General features: G+C 40.2%; 1 protein-coding gene across 4 annotated transcripts in view; it reads left to right on the forward strand.

Moving 5' to 3' along the window:
• The window catches only part of ARHGAP10 (Rho GTPase activating protein 10), a 343170-nt gene that overhangs the window by 273451 nt on the left and 49080 nt on the right, over positions 1-20639 (forward strand). For all 4 annotated transcript variants that reach the window (XM_019025986.3, XM_055384931.2, XM_055384932.2 and 1 more), the window contains one exon: positions 19138-19288. In XM_019025986.3, the coding sequence (XP_018881531.3) occupies positions 19138-19288 (151 nt within the window). The remainder of the gene's footprint in view (positions 1-19137; positions 19289-20639) is intronic.

Below are 20639 nucleotides of genomic sequence, written 5' to 3' on the forward strand. Positions count from 1 at the left end.
TACAGCCTGGCTGACACCTTGATTATAGCTTTGTGGGCTGAGGACCTCCAGAGCAGAAGACACAGTTTAGCTGTGCTTAGCCTCTGGACCCATGGGAACTTTGAGATCATTGATAGCTTCCTTATATAAAGCATGAGTCAGAAAATATAATAAGAGTAAGCATTTTGTTTTCAGCTGCTGAGATTATGCTAATTTGTTGCACAGCAATAGAAAACTAATACACTGAAAAATGGAACCATCTCCAAGACACTGGTATCCTGTCTCACTCTGCATTAAATTAAAAAAAAGAATCTCATGCCACTTGCTGATCCAGCTTGCTCTTCATACCCTCACTTATTACACTCCAGGCACACTGGCCTATTTGGTATTCCTGGAACATGCTAGGCACATTTATGCCTCAGGGTCTTTGCACTTATTTGTTTATTCCCAGTGTCTATAATGCTGCATGTCCCATATTAGGCATTCAGTTAGTGTGTGAATAAATAATAAATATTTAAGTGTGGAACCGTATCTACTAGGATCCCTTGTGTATTCACATACATATATAAGCTGGGTGTACTGGCTCATGCCTGCAGTCTGATCACTTTGAGGGCTTGAGGCAGGAGGGCCACTTGAGCCCAGGAGTTTGAGACCACCCTGGGCAACATAGCGAGACCCCATCTCTATTTAAAAAAACATATATAGAAATATATATACAATAGTGAATTTTACAATATTCTGTATGTATCAGTATTATCAATTATTATGGCCCTTTTGTGGTTTTCTTCTTTGACTAAAAAGCCAACTAAATGGCTATTAAAATGTATATTAATTAAAAAACAAATATTCTAGTTCTGTATCTCAGAGTGTAGAAATATGTCAATTTGACTAATCTGTTGGGTAAAACTCGAAGTTGCTGGAGGGACCAGGTTTTAATTTGAAGAAAGTTTAAACAGTGAATCTGATTCTTCTTTGAGTTTGTACACCTTAAATTCTTATGTCCTTTCTCTTTCACGATTGAGGTTCTTGGGTCTTGTCCTTCAATGACAAAAACGTGAAGCAGTGAGAGAGTATTTACATGTGTATGATCTATTTAATGTATTATGTTAATTGTGAAGCATTTACATGTTGAAGTTACTTTGGGGATGATTATTTTACTCATGCAAATTACTGTCTCATTACACAATATTAGGTGAAAGAAATACATGTATCTCAGTGCAGATTAAAAGTAGCCACAAATTTCTTTCACACTCCTTCCGTAGAGATATGGGGGTCTAAGTATCTCTTTCCCTTAAACCTGAGTAGAAGTTGAGACTGTTTTGATCATTATACTATGGCAGGAGTGACTCTTAATTAAGGCCCTAACACTGGCAGCTGCCACTTCTTTCCTCCTGGAACGTTCTTTTCTGGAGGAAGCCAGCTGCCGTGTTAAAAGTTCAGCCACCCTGGGCCTGCCAAGTGTTGAGGAAGCCCATGCTCACCGTGTAGAGAGGCTACAGAGACGGGGAGAGATACCCGGCCTGCCCTAGCTGTTCCAGCTTTCCTGTCCAGGCACTGGACATGTGAAAAAACCTCTTGGTCATCCCAGACGTTAGCAGACATGATGTGGGGAAAACGGAGGCACCCAGCTGACAACGAAAACGGTGGGAACGTCAAATATATGACCCTTGTCAGCCTGTTCCAGCTATTTCCCGTCTTTTGCCTGACCCCAGCAGAGTCTGATCATTGTTGCTGTGCCATGCACACATTCCCAAGCCAGAATATTCCTAGCATAATAAAATGGTGGTGGTCTGCCACTGTGGAGCATTAGAGAGCTCTTTCATCAACATACAGAAGCTATGTCCCACAGTTTCACTGAAAATGAATTTTGGTTTTGTGAATTTGATTTCCCTGTTGACTTATTTCCTATTGACTTCCAGAAGAGAGTACTTTTAAGGGGAAAAAAGGGAACATTTTAAAAAGATTATGTGTTTAAAGAAGAATAGCCATGTTATCTGCATCTTTTCATGTGATAAAAAAACTCTGACAGTGAAAATGCAGTGAGAATCTGCCAGGTGATTAGTTACCCTCTCTTCATATTGTCTCACCCTATCAACAGCATTTGGGAGAGTCAGCTCCATGGCTAAGATTTCCATGCACCCTTTCCTTCCTCCCCATCAGCCCTCCCCAGCACACATGCTTTGCTTGTTAGTGGACCTTTGTGGCCTTTTTCTGAACAGCACTGAGTAGTACTATACTACCTGGATAGCTTTTCTTGATTTACATATTTTTGCATAATAGGATGTAGAAAAATTAGACGAAATTGCCTGTAGGTGCAGTGGGAGTTAGTACACTTCAAGGAGGTTAATCATCCTATTCTTGGACAAAAATCTCTATAGAAGAAGAAAAGGGTTACTGTTTGGAGAGCTAAATAAGAATGACTTTAATATATGTGTTTATGAAATGGTTACAGTTTATTAACCTTTTTTGTGTACTTACTATCTGACACGCTTTTCTTTCGGAAAGAGAAAATCAGAATAAAAGGAATATTAAGATGAGATGAGATGACTGTTACAGGTCCTCCTTGAAATGATCAGGGCAACCCCATTGGCATGTTCACATGGTTACTCTGTGGATGTCATCAGGGAAGGAAGGGAGCTCGGATTCCAGCATGGTACAGGGAGTGTTTATCAGGGATGGAGGAAGAAGAGTGTGACAGGTCAGCTTGACAGGATTGCTCAATAGCGAGAAGTATGAGTCACTTGGCTCACATAGCTTGATGAGGATATCTTCTGGGGCTGGGTATGTATTTTCTCCTTCAGCGATTCATGAGTCAGCTATTCAAGCCCTTCATGTGGTGTGTGAACCTCTTTGGAAAGCTCCCAGTCTTAACCTTGTAAAACTTTGCTGACACAGAACTCGCTGTCTCCCAAGTTAACCTGCTCAAGCATTTGTGTAACTTCAGCAATTCGGAAGGCTTTTCCCCTCCTTACATTCAGCTGAGATATACTTTCTTCTCAAGCTAAATTCCCAGTTTTAACCTCTGGGGTCAAATACAAGGTTTACAAGGTTATTCCTCTTCCACTTGATATGCTTTTGGAGCTTAAAAATTGATACTGTGGCTTGCTGGGTTTCTTTCTAGTTCCTTCAGTTGCATGACTTAGCTTTGAATGTTCCCGGTCACAGTCTTCGGAGACACTTCTGTTTCTCAGTAATTCTCTTACTGCAGAACTGAAATGTAATGCCCTAGCGTGTCCCAGTCAATCAGGACTGCAGTTGGGTTAGCATCTTCCTCCTTCTGGATGTGCCCCGTGTTTGTTAATCCTGTCTAAAAGGTTATCAGCTTGCAATCATGGCCTGTGGTGGCCTCATCCTAGGCTTCCTGTTTATGTTGACCTTTTGCATTGCTCCTCCTGAGGCATACAGTCTCCATTGCTTGTCTTGTGTAGCTGCTTTTTAAAACATAGGAACTGCTTGATAGTTTTTTCTGTTGAATCTAGTATTACTGGTCTCTTTGTTTCCAACCTGCTGAAAGCATCTTGGATGCACTTCTTGCTCAGGAAATTAATCAGTATCTCTCCCAGTTTCATGTCCTCTGCTGATGAAAACAAAGCCGGTGCTAACAGTTACTGAATTAGAGCTCTGACACATGCTATTAGAAACATTTTTGTAGGTTTAAAGTGGTGGATCTCAACCTCAAGCAATTTTGGCCTGAAGGGGACATTTGGTAGTGTCTAGAGACAGTTTTGGTGATCCCCACTGGGGGTGGTGGTACTGCTGGTGTGTATCTAGTAGGTAGAGGCCGGGGTGATGTTGAACATCTTACAGTGCACAGGGCAATCCCTCCACAACAACGACTTAGCAGGCCCCAAATGCTAATAGTGCTGAGATTGAGAAGCCCTCAGCAGATTAATGTAGTTCTACTAACACTGTCTGTTGGGTAGGATGTTTTTAATCTTGTTAATCAGATGTACTATATCAGCATGTAAGACTGGATTCTCAAAGTGTGAACTGGGGTCACCTGAGACCTTTTCAGGGATCTGTGAGGTGAGAGCTATTTTTCTGATAATTGCCCTTTTCACTCATTCCTTACGATTGTAGTGTGGTGTTTTCCAGAGGCAATGATATTAAGACATTGAATTAAAACATTGAATGCAGAAGGAGACAGAGAATCCGCTGTCTACTGTTAAGTCGGACGTTAAAGAGATTTGCAAAATGTGATAAAATGCCCTTCTTCTCACTAAATTATTTTTGCTTTGGAAAAATCATTATGTTAATATGTAATGGTTTAGTATTAAATAATACATATATTTAAAAGTTTTTAGTTTTTTTTACTGTCAAGATCAACAGATAATCCACATGATCAGAAGTTCTTTGGGGGAAAAAAACAAAAAAGTTATTTGAGATCCTCAATACTTCTCTTTTTTCTCTTTTTTTTTTTGAGATGGAGTCTCGCTTTGTCGCTCAGCTGGAGTGCAGTGGTGTAATATAGGCCCACTGCAACCTCTGGTCTCCCAGGTTCAAGCGAGTCTCCTGCCTCAGCCTCCCATGTAGCTGGGATTACAGGTGCACACCACCATGCTTGGCTAATTTTTGTATTTTTAGTAGAGACAGGGTTTCACCATGTTGGCCAGTCTGGTCTCCAACTCCTGACCTCAAGTGATCTGCCCACCTTGGCTTCCCAAAGTGCTGGGATTATAGCCATGAGGCGCCATGCCTGGCCGAGATCCTCAATAATTTATAAGAGTATAAAGAAGTCTTGAGGTAAAAAATGTTAAGATCCTCTGATCTAGGCTATATTTCTTCATTTTATGTGCAAGGATATAATGTGTTAACAATTTTAAAGGCCTTGTTAGAATGTAGATGTACAGAATTTTGATGTTTCCCAGTCTGGAAGCCCTGTACTGAAAGAAATTAATTCACATGTTTCTAGTGAACTTGTAGTAGTTTCTGGTTATCTTTTTCTACATTTCCAGATGGTCACCATTTTTTAAGTAATCAATCCAGAGCCTAATTTGGGATCTCCATCTAGTCAGATGGACTAACTCAGCTTCAATTTCCTCTCCTCACTTTGTGCATAATTTTTGTTGCAGTTAGGAATGAATGTTTGAAATTGCCTTTGGCCCTTTGAGCCGAGTTTCCTTTTGGGACCTCAAGTGTTGGAAGCGTAGGTGACTTTATTCAGAACGTTGTGAAGGCTGCTTTTGTGAAACCTCAGTTTCTGGTATCTGAATAAGGAACAGTGCTGTTCCTTAGAGTGAATATATACCTTGATTCCCAAACATTTTTAATTTTTGAAATTAAATTTCCTATAGTTAACTAATCAAAACTTGATAGATGTCTGTGTTTTGGTCTTAGTTTAAGTATACAGTTTTTAGTTATGTTTTCCATTCCCCCCCCACTTTTTTTTTGTCATGAGGTTGGAGGGAGAATGAAGTTCTGCCCTGTGAATGAAGTAGGTGAGGAATATAGTGATTAAATGGTTCACCTGTGTTAATAACATGATGGTGGAGATTCCGGATATCTCTGGTCTGGTGCACCCCTTTTAGCTGGATCAGGAGACTGAGCTATAGAGAAGTTAAGTTACTCTCTCAAGACCACAGTGCATTTAAATAGCAATGAACATTATGATCTTGTGTCCTTTTATTAGTAATATTGTGTACCAGTGTTTAATCCCTTTAACCACTGGTTTTCTCATCTATATCATTGGGATAAAACTATCAACCTTGTAGGGTTGATCATATTATCTTTCGTACCCTTTTTTTGGTTGAAAAATTTTAGACCCACAGAAAGGTTGCGAGAATGTTTACAATAAACATTGTATACCCTTTATAGTATAATTCTATTATTGCTATTTTTGTTGAATAATTTGAGACTAAGTTCCTTTATATCATAACCCTTCATCCCTAAATATTTGAATATGTGTCTCCTAAAAACAAGGACAAATTCAGGAAATTTGACATGGTCACAATACTGTTATCTATATATCATGACTCTAATTGTGGCCCGTAGTCCAACACATTGACATTAACTGGGAATTTGTTAGAATTGAAGACTATTGGGCTGAATCAGAATCTGCATTTGAATAAGAACACCAGGTGATTTGTGTGTGTGTAAATGTTTGAGATGTACTGCTCTAATGATAGTCCATATTTATACTTCCCCGTTGTCAAATGACATTTTTAATAGAAAAATTGCCCCAATCCAGGATCATACATTGTATTTAATAATTGCCATGCCTTCTTAGTCTCCTTTAACTTAGAATAGTTTCTCAGACTTAGTCTTTCATGACATTGGCACTTCTGAGGTGTACAGGACAATTGTTTTATAAAATGATCATTACTTTGACTCTTCACAATTAGATTCAAGTTACATATTTTTGGGAGGTACATAGATGATGCTGATTGTTCTAAGTGCATCACAACAAGAGGCACATGACATCAGTTTGTTCCATTATTGGTGAAATTTACTTTGATCCCTTGGTTGGGTGTTACTCTGGTTATTTATCAGAACATAGCAAATCACCCCAAAATTTAGTGTTTTGAAACAATCTTGTTATTTTCATGATTATAGAGACAAATTCAGGCAGGGCAGGGCGAGTTTAGCTTGTCTCTGCTCCTTGATGTCTAGAGCTTCAGCTGGGAAATTATGAATAGCTGTGGGCTGGAATCATCTGGAGACTTCTGCACTCACATCTGGTGCCTAGGCTGGGCTGACTCACAGGCTGGGCTACCCTGGGACTGTTGAGCACAGCACCTACATGTGGCATCTTCATGTAGCTTGAGCTTCCTCACAGACATGGCTGCCTAAGGGCTCCAAGTGAGTGTTCCAGCAAACAAGCTAGAGACTGTAGGGCCTTTCATGATTGAGCATCAGAAGTCATATATAGTTCACTTTCACATCAGCTATTGATTGAAGCAGTCAGGAGCCTGTGCAGATTTGGGAAATCTGGGGCAGGGAGATAGACTCCACCTCTTGACGGAAAGAGTGTCAAAGAATTTGTGGCCATGTTTTAAAATTGCCACAGGTAGTGACTGCTTTATTTCCTAATTGTAAATATAGCCATTTTCTCTTTGGAATTAACTGTAATCTATCAGGAGATACCCTGAGAATATTTAAGAATCCTGTTCCTTGGCATCTTTAGCCAGTTAGTTTTAGCATTGGCTAAACTAACCAATGTTGGCTCCTTTATGTTTATTAGTTGGGATTTGAATTACATAAAAATCTATGTGCTAATCCCCCAGTAACTAAACACGTAAGAATAACAGATAGTGCTGGCTTCTTAAAATCCTTTCTTGGACAAAGATAAGCATGCATGACCCAATTTGACAGGTGGGCCATGTCTTACTGATGATAGTGCCAAACAATTATTAGCATGTCCACAGTAATACAGATGAAGGCATTCTACCTTCCTGTGTGTGTGGTTCTATGGCTATTATCCTGACTGTTCTCTCTCCTTCCAGTTAAGGGGATGTGCCTGACAGTGTATCATTACTTCATTTATTATGATTGCAAACATTTATGTCAAAGCTGGTCCAAGGCCTAAGTTAAGTGATACCCATTGAGAGAACTCTCCCCCTGTGCTTTTGGGACATGGCTGCTATGTCTGAGAGGCAGTGAGTTCCAAACCAATAGGTCATCCAAGAATCTAAGCAGGAACATTTATACCTTTTAAGGTGCAGGAGCGAGGTAAAGATTATGCTTTGTTGTCATATATAAGACTTCTTAAACTGAATTGTGCAGTTCACACTGAAGGAGAGGCTGGTGCCTGGCACCAGTATGTGTGACCTCCACATAGACTTAAGTTGACAGGAGTGAGAGGGGGAACAGTGTGCTGTTTGAAATGTTTTTAAAATGTATTCCTGCAGATTTTCTAAGCCCTTGTTTAGAAACATTTCAGTTGGATGGTAAAATCTACCTGTGTCCTAATGTGTTTAGAAATTGAATCTTGCCCCAAAGTTTAGTGTTAATAGATATATTAAGTTGGTGTAAAAGTAACTGTAAAAACCACAGTTACTTTTGCATCAACCCATATATTGCAGAGGCCACGTCTCATGTATAACCAGGGGCTGAATAAATTCTAGGAACCTGAGGTCCATACATAGTTGTATTAAATATATTGACTGTTTTCTTCCTTATAATGACAAAATGTTTTAAGAAAAGAAAAAGACCCTAAAGAATAGTCACCAAAATTTTGTAGAAATGTTCCTGTGTAGGGGATGGTGGGTATCTGTCTGGTTTTTTTTTTTTTTTTAAACCTTCTTTAAAGAGCTGTTTTGTGTTTGCCAACATTTCTACAAGGAATATAATGTGTATTATCACCTTTGTAACAGGAATAAATTGTAATTTGGGAAAAAAAAGTTTATCAATTAAAAAAAAGCAAAGTGTTCCTATAAATTTTAGAAACAATAATTCAGTATGAAGGCTGATACTAATCTGCTCCCCACCTTCAGGGCAGCCTGTCCTAAAGTGCCACCATTGACCACTTTCAAAACATGGATTTACTTTAGGCATTTTATTTTTATTAGAGCTGAAATGGAAATGGAAAAAAGAAAATACTGGATTCTCTCTTAAATATGTAAGTCATTCCTGTAAACGTGTACTTGGAAAAGGTTTCAGATGATTCTGATAAATACATATACCTGCCTTCAAGGGATGTGTTCTTCATTGTGACTAAAATTCACACATTTCCTTTTGGAAAATGAAGAGGTCCATGGCTTATTTTTTCTTTCTAGGAAAAGTTATGCCTGTAATCCCAGCACTTTGGGAGGCTGGGGCAGGTGGATCATGAGGGCAGGAGATCGAGACCATCCTGGCTAACACGGTGAAATGCTGTCTCTACTAAAAATACAAAAAATTAGCTGGGCATGGTGGCGGGCGCCTGTAGTCCCAGCTACTCGGGAGACTGAGGCAGGAGAATGGCATGAACCCGGGAGGCGGAGCTTGCAATGAGCTGAGATTGCACCACTGCACTTCAACCTGGGTGACAGAGCGAGACTCCATCTCAAAAAAAAGGAAAAGTTACTCTAGCCTACCCAAATGACTAGGGGTCATGGCTTGTATTCCAAAAGAAAAATAGCATTCACGTTGGAAATTTCATGAGATGATGAGTCAGTTAGTTCTAAATGTGTTTACTTATACTCAGTTTAAAGTTTCACCAGTGTCATTTAAGGAAGACTCTTTTTTATCAGGGTTCTCACTAGCCCAGGAGAGGAAATCCTCTTCTTGGGTATCCTCAGGTGTCTGGGACTGCCAATTTTACATTTACTATGTTTTGATCTTCTGTGCTGCTAGTAGCACTCAGTGATTTTTAAGGGAGGGCTTGAGGCTCAGAAAAAGGGTGAAAAGAGAGGAGAAAAGGAACCTCAAAAGAAGTGGTAACCAACATCGAAGAAGGAGGAAGAAGAGGAGAAGAAAAGGAATGTTGTGTATGGACTATACCTTATAGTTGACATAGAGTATATTTTATTAATGTTAGTCTAGGCGTTTATTACTGAAATGTAAACTTTTTGTTTGCATGTGAGCAAAGGACACATTCAAAAAAGGCTGGCTTTTTACTCAGCGAAGAGTATTTGTAGACATTTGGGTTATGAAAGTCAACATTACAGCTATATTTGGGGAAGTGTATTCTGACTTCAGAAATCGTATGCTGTGTTTTCCAAATGTTTGCAGGTGCAAATTGATAAAACTGCACCTGGAGTGTTTTTAAAGGTTTGCAAACCAGAAAACAACATTTTGTAATTGGGGATATATGTTCACACCGTGAACATAACAGTGATGCAGCTTTGGCTTAATCAGGAGAGGTTCACCTGATATAGTTGGGGAGAAAGTTTACGTAGTGAAAATTTCTTTAATGCCATTTGGTTCTGAGTGTATTATCAAAGTTATTATTCCTTCTGTTGGTCTTTGTGAAACACTGGAAGAAGCAGGGCACTGATGTTGCATCCCTAGTTAGTGGCACTGAAAATGCTATGGGTGCAATAGGTAGTTCTGGAGTGTGTTGTACTTTATAAAGTCTGGTTGATAAAGATTGTCAATATGCTGAAATCTTTAATGCAAAAACCAAAGTCTGCTATGCATCACTCTATTTAGCGTATAGAGTGCTGCCGAAATCAATATAGTATGTCCCACTGGAACTTGGGAAAGGAGTCTAAAAATGTTTCCTGAAATAAAACATAAACAAAATTAGAAAAACAGAAACTCTACCAATTTGATATATTGTAGAAAAGTACTTTTTTCTTCTTTTAGTTTTAGTTGTAAACTTAAGTTGAAGTTGTTTTTTGAAAAGCTTATGCTGAGTCAGGGCCTGAGCCTGTGGGATGGGTGACCACTGGCAGGGAAATATCTCCTGTTCCCTTATTCCCTCTCTTTTCTCCTGGCTGCCTTTCTCTAGTCTCCTGTGACATGGTAGAGAGGGCCTCATACTGATAGGTAGCAGCAGGACTCCAAACAGGGCCCTTCATTTGCTCTAATGTCAGCCTCTTGCGTCTGTAATGCATAGGAAATCACTATGAGGAATTTCAGCTATTCAGCAAAATCTCCCCAGAAGAGGAAGTACATGCATGAGGGGTACTTTGTTGGAAAGAAGGGGTCAAAGCCGGCAAGATAGGAAGTAGCAGTTGGCTGTGAGGCCTGCTCTGGGAGTAAGGCCTGACTGCCACTGACTAGTGGTATGAATATGAGCAAATCTTTAACCATAGGGCCTCAGTTTGCTCAACTGTGAAATAATGGGCTTGGCCTAAGGGATAACTAGGATACTTTCCAGCTCCAAGATTCTGAGTTTTAGTGAACCAGAACAAACATGAAACTGTAGAATATTTCCAGCCTCAAGCCTGAACCCGACTGGTATTTTACTGTCAGACCCTGTCGTCAATTCTAGTTAAATTTTCTAGAAAAGACCCTCATTTAGTCATGGTGATTCAAGGACAGAGAGTCAGAAAAGGTTTTCATTGCTTTCTCTCTGTACTGTTCACGTGGTAGCTACTCTGAGGTTAAGTCGTAGATCGAAGTTCAGGTTGCCTGGGAGCGAACCTAGTCAGACAACCCCAAGGTGATCAGGGTTTGCTTAAACCTGTAGACTCCAAAGCTCAAAGTAGTATTTGGCCATTTTGTAACTATGCTCTTTTAGAAAGAAGATCGGACATTTTATTTCTGTCCCTCCTTTCTATGTTAACTTAGGAGAGCCTGCGTTGATTTCTAGCTATCTTCTGGAAGTACCTCTGTCTGCTTATGGATAAGTATAGTTCTGTGAAATAAGACATCAGCACAGAGGACACACTGTGAATGGGGCTTGGTATGACTGGGTGATGTTGGAGGCAATGGAACACTTTGGTCAAGACATGTACAGTGGGCCGGGCGCGGTGGCTCACGCCTGTAATCCCAGTACTTTGGGAGGCTGAGGCGGGCGGATCACGAGGTCAGGAGATCGAGACCATCCTGGCTAACACGGTGAAACCCCGTCTCTACTAAAAATACAAAAAATTAGCCGGGCGTGGTAGTGGGCGCCTGTAGTCCCAGCTACTCGGGAGGCTGAGGCAGGAGAATGGCGTGAACCCGGGAGGCGGAGCTTGCAGTGAGCCGAGATCGCGCCACTGCACTCCAGCCTGGGCAACAAAGCAAGACTCCGTCTCAAAAAAAAAAAAAAAAAGACATGTACAGTGGAGTGAGGGAAGTGGGTTCAAATCTTTGTAAGTCAAGCACTTGGCATAATGTCAGGCATGTGGCAAGTACCCAAAAGTTGCAACTGTTATTATTTGAGATCATAGGAATATACAAACATAATCTTCTATCATAATAAAGACCAGTGAACGTGTTAGTAGAAACATCTTTTTAAGAAAGAATTACTGGAGCTGGATGCAGTGACTCATACCTGTAATCCCAGTGCTTTGAGAGGCTGGGGTGGGAGGGTCACTTGAGACCAGGAGTTTGAGATTAGCCTGGGTAACAAAACGGACCCTGTCTCTACAAAAACATTAAAAATTACTTGGTTGTGGTGGCACGTGCCTAAAGTCCTAATTACTTAAGAGGCTGAGACAGGAGGATTGCTTGAGCTCAGGAGTTCAAGGCTGCAGCGACCTGTGATTGTGCCACTGCGCTCTATCTTGGGCAATTAGAGCAAGACCTTGTCTCTGAAAGAAAAAAAAAATTGAGGGAAAAAATGCAAATTGTTTTTTCCTCTGTTCTTATAACACAACAATCAACACAGAAAACCTTTGTGTCCAGATGTGTGGGGGTTTTTCCTACACACCAAGCAAGCAGTCAGCTCTGCAGCGAGCACCAGCTAGGTGTCCTCCCATTCAGTTCCAACACCGTCTACCTGGAGGTAGTGCGAGATGCCACAGATTGAGGGCTTAGTCCCCAAGACTGCCCCCTTTTCAGATGCTAGTCGCAGGTCCGGGCCTCCAGAAATTCTGACTGGCTTCCACTTGGGGTTCCCACAACCCCTGCTTTGGTTTTGATTAATTTGCTGGAATGGCTCACAGAGCTCAAACACATTTACTGATTTGTTACAAGGGACATTGCATACTTTGGGAAGCTGCAGCAGGCAGATCACTTGAGGCCAGGAATTTAAGACCAGGCTGGGCAACATGGTGAAACCTCATCTCTATTAAAAAAAAAAAAAAACCAACTAGCTGGGTGTGGTGGTACATGCCTGTAATCCCAGCTACTCGGGAGGCTGAGGCAGGAGAATCGCTTGAGCCCGGGTGGCGGAGATTGCAGTGAGCCAAGATTGCACCACTGTACCCCATCCTGGGGGACAGAGTGAGCCTCTGTCTCAAAAAAAAAAAAATAATAAAGGATATTGCTAGGGGTACAGATAAAGAGATGCATAGGGTGAGCTGTGGAGGAAGGGGTGCGGAGCTTCCATGCCTCCCCTTGGTGCATCACCCTCCAGAAACCTCTGTGTTCAGCTCTCCAGAAGCTTTTCATACCCTACCCTCTTGGGCCTTTTATGGATACTTCATTGGATGGGCATGATTGATCACCAAGCAGAAATATAATTGTACAAAAAGGGTCTGATCTAATGCTAATGGACTGAAAGAGAAACCCAGCAACGCCTGACTGTTCAGATTCTTCTTGGCCTCTCTGTGCAGCATTCCCTCCTCCAGAATATAGAGCGAGATGCCTTCCGAAATGGAGGTCTTATGACCTAAAGTCAGACAAGGAAGGTCAGAGAATTTATTTTTTTAATAGAAGATTCCAAAATAAAATCTCTGATTAAATTTAAGTCAAAGCAACATCAAATCATTATACATCAAATAATTCATTCCAAAACTAAACAAGTAAAACTATGTTTACCAGGTATAGACAGTACCTGATACACCCTCACTTGTATCAAAGGTTGTGTGCTACTTTTTCTTTTAATATAAATAATTAATAGGTAAGCCAGGAAGGCCAGCTCTTTAATGCAGGGGAAGATACCTACTTTGGGGAGAGCAGAGAGAGATTCTGTTTTCTGAGGCCTGCTTCCAAGGCCTAAAGCATCCCAACATTATAATGAGAGCTGTGACAGTTATGAGCCAGTAACCATATATATATATATATATATATATATATATATATATATATATATGAGTATGTGTGTGTATGTAAAGGAATTCAGGGAGAGGAAGTGTGACATCATTACATAGATAGATAGATACTGTGGACTTAAGTGTTTATTAATTCAGTTCAATCAAATGCAGCAGGTTTAAGTTGTGTGCTAAAGCAAAATTTGCAGAGACCATCTTATATCCTGTTATTGGCAAAGTATTTCTGGCAGAAGTGGTGTAGTCATTTCCACATGTGGTCCCTGGTAGCAGAGCATGAAGGACTTGGGGAGGGATTTATATAAATGGCTGAGTCCCATGAGCATAAACATCCATTGTGTTGTGTCTGAGGAATCTGTCACTCTGAACAGCGGTGCCAGACTTCTGTTTGTGCTGGCACTCTTAGGAGACCCGAGTAAGCAAGCACTTCCTTACCTGGCATGCCTACGCGTGGAGTGTTTTTTGTCATTGGATTGTCAGACTTGAGTTTTTCTTATGTTGTAAATATGTAGGTGTTGTGAAGAAATTTTCACCCTGGGGGGAAAAAGTTTTGAATAGATGTAATCTCTTGATTCTCAATATTGCTTAAGATGAGTTCATCTCTTTTAGAACAAAGGCAATGAGAGGTTTGATGCCAGGAAAGTTGGGAGAGCTGGGCAATCTTAGAAAGAGACCTGGGCACTAAGAGGAATTTGCATCCATGCAGTGGTTCCAGAATTGGCAAATCAGTATTATCTTTGTGTATATATTATGTACACATCTTGGCAATGTAGAACAAGATAAGCTACATTTTATCTTCTAGAATTCGATAGCCAAAATCACAGGTCAGAATTTTAAAGTAAACAGTTTTACTATTTCCTCTTCTTGTAGATCTAAAAACAGTGTCCCTTTAAGTCATTCCTGGTGTTTCAGAGAGACCATCAGAGCATGGCTTTGTATCAAAAAAAAAAAAAAAAAAAAAAGGCTTCAGAACTGGGGCACTGGAAGACAAAGTAAATGCATATAAAGGTAATGCATTCTCAGAACATGTAGAAGGGGATGGTGAATTTATGTAGCTCTTCCCCATTTTACTCTTTCTAAACAGATATAAGACAGTACTAGCTGGTAGTATTTTTCCCTAAGAATTAAATGTTGTTTGTTTCATAAACCTATAATATTTTTATAGTTTGGCAGCAGTGACTTTGGAATGAAAGCCAACTTCAGATGCCAACTCTACCATTTTGAAACCGTGGAGACTTGTGCTAATTGTTTAATTTTTGAGCTTTGTTTATTTGTAAAATGTGTGCAACAGTACTTACCTCAAAGGCTGTTGAGACTATTAAACTGCTTATGAGAAAGCTTGCTACCTAGTAGGTGTTTATTAAATGTTAAATGTATTCAATGAATTAGGAAGTAATTTATATCCAAAATTTCAGTGCTAAAGTGCAGAAATAAATACAGGAAACAGTTGTTTGATTCCAGGTTACTTGGGAATTTTGAAAAGGTGCTCCACTTGTTACTTTTCTTTAGTCTGTTACTTGATGTCCTTTTCCAGAGCACTTTAGAATAACTTGGCTCAGAGCACTGAATTTGGGGAATATTCAAGACTCCAAGAAATTAGTGCCCTCTAAAATAGCAGTTGAGTGGAGTCATGAGGTCTGAATTCATTTTTATAATTATTTGCTGTTACAATTATATTATGAATACAAATAGCTACTATTTATTTCTGGCTACTGTGTGCCAGGCACTGTACTGAACACTTTATAAACATTATGTCACTTAATCCCTGTAGTACAGGCATTATGGTTCTCATTGTGCACATGAGAAAATGAGATACACTGTGTTAAGAAATAAGTCTGGCCCGGCATGGGCATGGTGGCTCACACCTGTAATCCCAGCACTTTAGGAGGCAGAGGCGGGCGGATCATGAGGTCAGGAGTTAGAGACCAGCCTAACCAACATGGTGAAACCCCATCTCTACTAAAAATACGAAAATTAACTGGGCATGGTGGTGCGTGCCTGTAATCCCAGCTACTCAGGAGGCTGAGGCAGGAGAATCGCTTGAACCCAGGAGGCGGAGGTTGCAGTTAGCCAAGCCGAGCTGAGCCGAGATTGCGCCATTGCACTCCAGCCTGGGCGACAGAGTGAGACTCCACCTCAAAAAAAAAAAAAAAAAAAAAAAAAAAAAAAAAAAAGTCTAACCTAACCTTCCATAGCTGTTAAGATTTAAAACCCAGGATAGTGCTGTCTCAGATGAGCATCTGTGATTTGCCACCTGTGTTAATCGGGATGATAGCTTAGCTTTCTGAAATGCTAATACAGGTTGAGTATCCCTTAATGGAAATGCTCGGGACCAGAAGTGTTATGAATTTCAATTTTTTTTGAGCTTTGAATATTTGCATTATGTGTAATAGTTAAGTATCCCAAATCTGAAAATCTGAAATTCAAAATGCTCCAATGAGCATTTCCTTTGAATGTCATGTCAGCGCTCAAAAGTTTCAGATTTTGGAGTGTTTCAGATTTCAGATTTTTGGATTTGGGATGTTCAGCCTATACAACATAGAGCTTATTGAGGGTGTGGTGTGTATTTAGAATCTTTGACATATTTTATACCTCAGGACTTGGCAAGGTTCAAGGAATTGATTATATATGTACAGTGCCAAATTTTATGAAATAATTTCCCTGGCGTTTTTTTTCCCTTCAGCTTTTAAGTTCTGGGGCTGCATGTACAGGATTCGCAGGTTTGTTACATGAATGTGTGGCATGCTGGTTTGCTGCACATATCAACCCATCACCTAGGTATTAAGCCCAGCATGCATTAGCTATTCTTCCTGATGCTCTCCCTCTCCCTGCCCCGCTGACAGGCCCCAGTGTGTGTTCACCCCAGGTGTCCATGGGTTCTCTGTTCAGCTCCTACTTATAAGTGAGAACATGCATTTTTTTTTTTATTCCTGCATTAGTGTGCTGAGGATAATGGCTTCCAGCTCCATCCACATCCCTGCAAAGGACAGGATCTTGTTCCTTTTTATGACTGCATAGTATTCTACGATATATATATATATATATATGTATATATACACACACACACACACATATACCACATTTTCTTTATCTGGTCTATTATTGGTGGGCATTTGGGTTGATTCCATGTCTTTGCTATTGTGAATAGTGCTGCAGCAAACATACTCGTGCGTGTATCTTTATAACAGAATGATTTGTGTTCCTTTGGATATATACCCAGTAATGGGATTGCTGGGTCAAATGGTATTAATATTTCTGTTTCTAAATCTTGGAGGAATCACCACATTGTCTTCCACAGTGGTTGAACTCATTTACACTCCCATTTTCTGGTGTTTTGATTTTGACTTTTGTTCATCCAAGATAAGTGTAAAATAGCTGTAGAATACCTATATCTAAATCACTGTTTCTTAGTCTTGGCTACACAAAAGAATCACCTGAGGAGCTTTAAGATGTAAACCAAAGAAAACAAAGCCTGTTACTCATTCCCAGATATTCTGATGTGAGCTAAACAGTGCCTTAAGTCTTCTGGAGACCAACCCGGGTTGTACCCAGCCCTGAGATTTGGACTGAGGTGCTGGGAAGGACTGAGCTGCAGGGTCTCATTTTGCTTGGTAGTCTGGCTCTGCAGTTTGGGGTTGCCTCCACACCTCACCCCCCACACCCTTTCCCCAACACCCTCACTTCAAACTGAAGGAAAGAGGTGGGGCAGTTTTCAGCATTTGCACTGTTCCAGTCAGTATGATCCTGTAAGAGGGTCTGTTTGGATGGTTTTCATCTGTCCATCACCAGTTGTTGGGATATGACTTTTTCATTGCTAATTTATGCTTTGAATATACTGGCTGTGTGTATGGTTTGGTTTTCTACTCTGGTGACATCCTAGAGGCATCTGCCATATTTGTAAACATCAAACATATTAGTAGGTAAGTCAGGGAGCTGTTTTAAATGTCACAGGTGCCATTTTTTTTATTTTTCCAGTGGAGTCATGTTTCCTGGCTTTTCTTCTCTCCTTCACTGTTACCGGACTTCTCAATTTAACTGCTCTCCTGTTCCCACCACCCCACAACCTTCTTACATCTGAACAATGACAAATGACATTAAATCCAGCTGTGGATAATAGTCCAGGCAGCAGAGGATTTTTTAGGCAGATAAGTAGTTTGCTATTGGCCAGAGTGGTCTATTGGAACGCAGATTTTGTAGAAACATGGTGTTGGCAGGTTACCAGTTGGAGCAATAAATTAAATTTTCACTAGCACATATTTGTCTACAGTAACTTAAATCATTTTTTAAAAATTTCATTTACACATGAGGGGGCAGTATGGGACTATAAAGCAAATGCTGTCTTTGAAGTAGCTTATTTTTATTGGTATATAATAGTTTTTAGGTGCGAACTTTTCGACTGTGCAGTTAAAACTCCAGCATTGTTGTTAGTTGTTCAGCGATACACATATGTAAGTAATATACCCTCACTTGTATCGAAGGTTGTGTACCACTTTTAATATAAAAAATATAAAACAGTGAGACATTCTCACAGTGCTTTTTGTTTTTAAATTACACATGTGCAGAATGTGCAGGTTCTGGGATAGATGTGCAGAACGTGCAGGTTTGTCACATAGGTATACATGTGCCATGGTGGTTTGCTGCATCCATCAACCCGCCCTCTAGGATTTAAGCCCCACATACATTAGGTATTTGTGGGTTTTATATTCATGTTTTGTTTAAAGCTGGCTGGCTTTCTTCCTGTTTTCTGCTTCCACCTGAGGAACGCCAGCCCTTTGGAGATGCAGCTTCTATTAGGTTGATATCTCTAATGTATTTTACTTTATGACTTTATTGAAGGATGAAGGGCCTGCAGCATTGCTGGAAGGAAGCCTCTGAACTGGGGTCTCACAGCTATGGAGGGTCTATTATCAGTCACCTCTGTGTGATATGCTTTCTTTGTGGCACAAATCGCTTTTCTCAAAAGAAGAAATTTGCTAAGCAAAGGAGCAGCACATTTTAATTAATGTTGTTATTACTGATCTGTGAATGACATTATAGATAAATCAAGGTGCTAATATTCTAGGTTTCATAAATGAAAGGGGAAATAAAAGAGGGGTTAGAGGGTATTAAATGAATTGATAAAATCTAGAAAACATTTTATGAAAAATGTAAATGGGAAGCTAGAAAGGTAATTTCATAAGCATAGGCTATTTTTAAATGTGTAAAAAGTATTTGCAGTCATATGTTTCTGTTTATATAGTTTGGAAAAAATTGAGGCCAACGTTTTGGTGTAAATATAACCTTCCGTAAAATTTAATGGAATACTTGTTTTTAATGTTTTTTCCTGGCTGCCTCCTTTGGAGATGAAGGGCTGTGGTACTGTCTATATCTGCTAAAGATAGTTTTACTTGTTTAGTTTTGGAATGAATTATTTGATGTATAACAATCTGATGTTGTTTTGATTTAAATTTAATCAGAGATTTTATTTTGGAATCTTCTGTTAAAAAAATAAAAGGCTATGACCTCTTCCCTTCATTGGAAGGAATGGATTTTGGGCTCTAGCCTGTCTTGAATGAACTCCAAATCAAATGTTGTGGTGCTGGTTTACTGGAGTAACACACAGGTTTCTGTTCATGGTAAATAATTCCTGTCCTTTATGCTTTGTTGGAAGATTTTTCGGACGCCGCCCGATACTACATTCCCTGAGCCCACCTGCCTGTCAGCATCACCCCCAAATGCGCCACCAAGGCAGTCGAAGAGACAAGGCCAGAGAACCAAGAGGCCCGTGGCCGTCTACAATCTTTGTCTGGAGCTGGAAGATGGTAAGATGTTAATGATATTTTTTGCTTGATAGCATGTTGAGAGTATGGCGTATCATATGTCCTCAGGGCAGGCCACAGTTTTCTGTCGTCTGTGTTTTAATTTCTTCTTCCCTTAAGATTATAATTTTGAGATTTACAGGGAGGGTGAAGCTTTTTTGTAAGGGAGAAAACGCAAGTTTCGGTTTTGTGTTTGTCTTTGTTATGCATGGTTCTTTTTTTATTTTTAAAAGACAGCTTAAATTTCTTTTTTGGGAGACTTGTGTGACCTCCTGTGAGGTTACATAACCCTGAGACAAATGGAAGGGGAACTAAAATTAAAGCAGATCTTTTATGAGAGGAGCGGATGGAGTCTCATGTTAAATGCATCTAGATTAAAGGCACAGTTCACCGTCACACTGGGGTTTATGGCTTGTGTGCCTTACTTGCCCCATTTTTCTGACTTGTTCATCAGGCAGAATGCTTCATCTTATGGCAGGGGTGGCAAGTTGACCTGCCTACCTGGGCCAGGCTTGTGGGAACTGGGCTGCAGTGGAACTCTGGCCAGTGGAAGTTCTCACGTCCCTTCCGAGCCACCCTGTTCAGCTAATTGTTGCCACATGGTCCTGTTGTTTCAGTGTTGCCAGATTGCCCAGTTTTTACAAAGTCTAGAAATCTGAGTTTTCAACACTGATCCATACAAAACAAGACTGGGAGCCGTGCACAGGCCTCCCGTTGCTGATTTGTAATCATATGGTTATTGGTGTGGAGAATAAGATGATTCTGGTATCCAAACCTGCGTTTTCAGTATGCAGCCTGAAGCTGTGACTCGTGTTGTGAGGCCTTCCTCTGATTGAGAACATTTGCTGAATTTGAAAGTAGTCTTCATTCTTCTTCTAGTCCTCTTTTTCAAAAAAGAGAATCTTTCATTTATTATCCTTGAGCTACCCAGGTTACCTTAGTTGGGAAGTGTGAGATTAGCAGAGTGAGGAAGGGGGGATGAGGGTGGTGACAGATACCATGCCTTCATCATAGGCAGCTGCATGCACACACCAGGTGGTTAATATCCAGAGATCCACGCAAGCAGGTGACAACTGTCTTCAGCTTACCTGACTTAAAGGTATCTCTAGGAAGACTCGGAATGCCTCCTGTAATGACACAGGGGGGCTAAAACGTGGGATTCTTTTATATTGCTTAAGACGTAGGTACATATGAGACAAATATTAGTTTTACAATCGGATAGTTAATTTCCAGAGGAAGGGCATGAATCATTACAATTAAGCTATAATTTCAGAACTTCCTTTTAGACACTCATTTCAACTTCTGATCCTAGCTAACTTTTTTATTCTGTCTCTTTCTCACGTTCATTCTTTCT

Source organism: Gorilla gorilla, chromosome 3, assembly GCF_029281585.2.
Source record: "Gorilla gorilla gorilla isolate KB3781 chromosome 3, NHGRI_mGorGor1-v2.1_pri, whole genome shotgun sequence".
Lineage (NCBI taxonomy): Eukaryota > Metazoa > Chordata > Mammalia > Primates > Hominidae > Gorilla > Gorilla gorilla.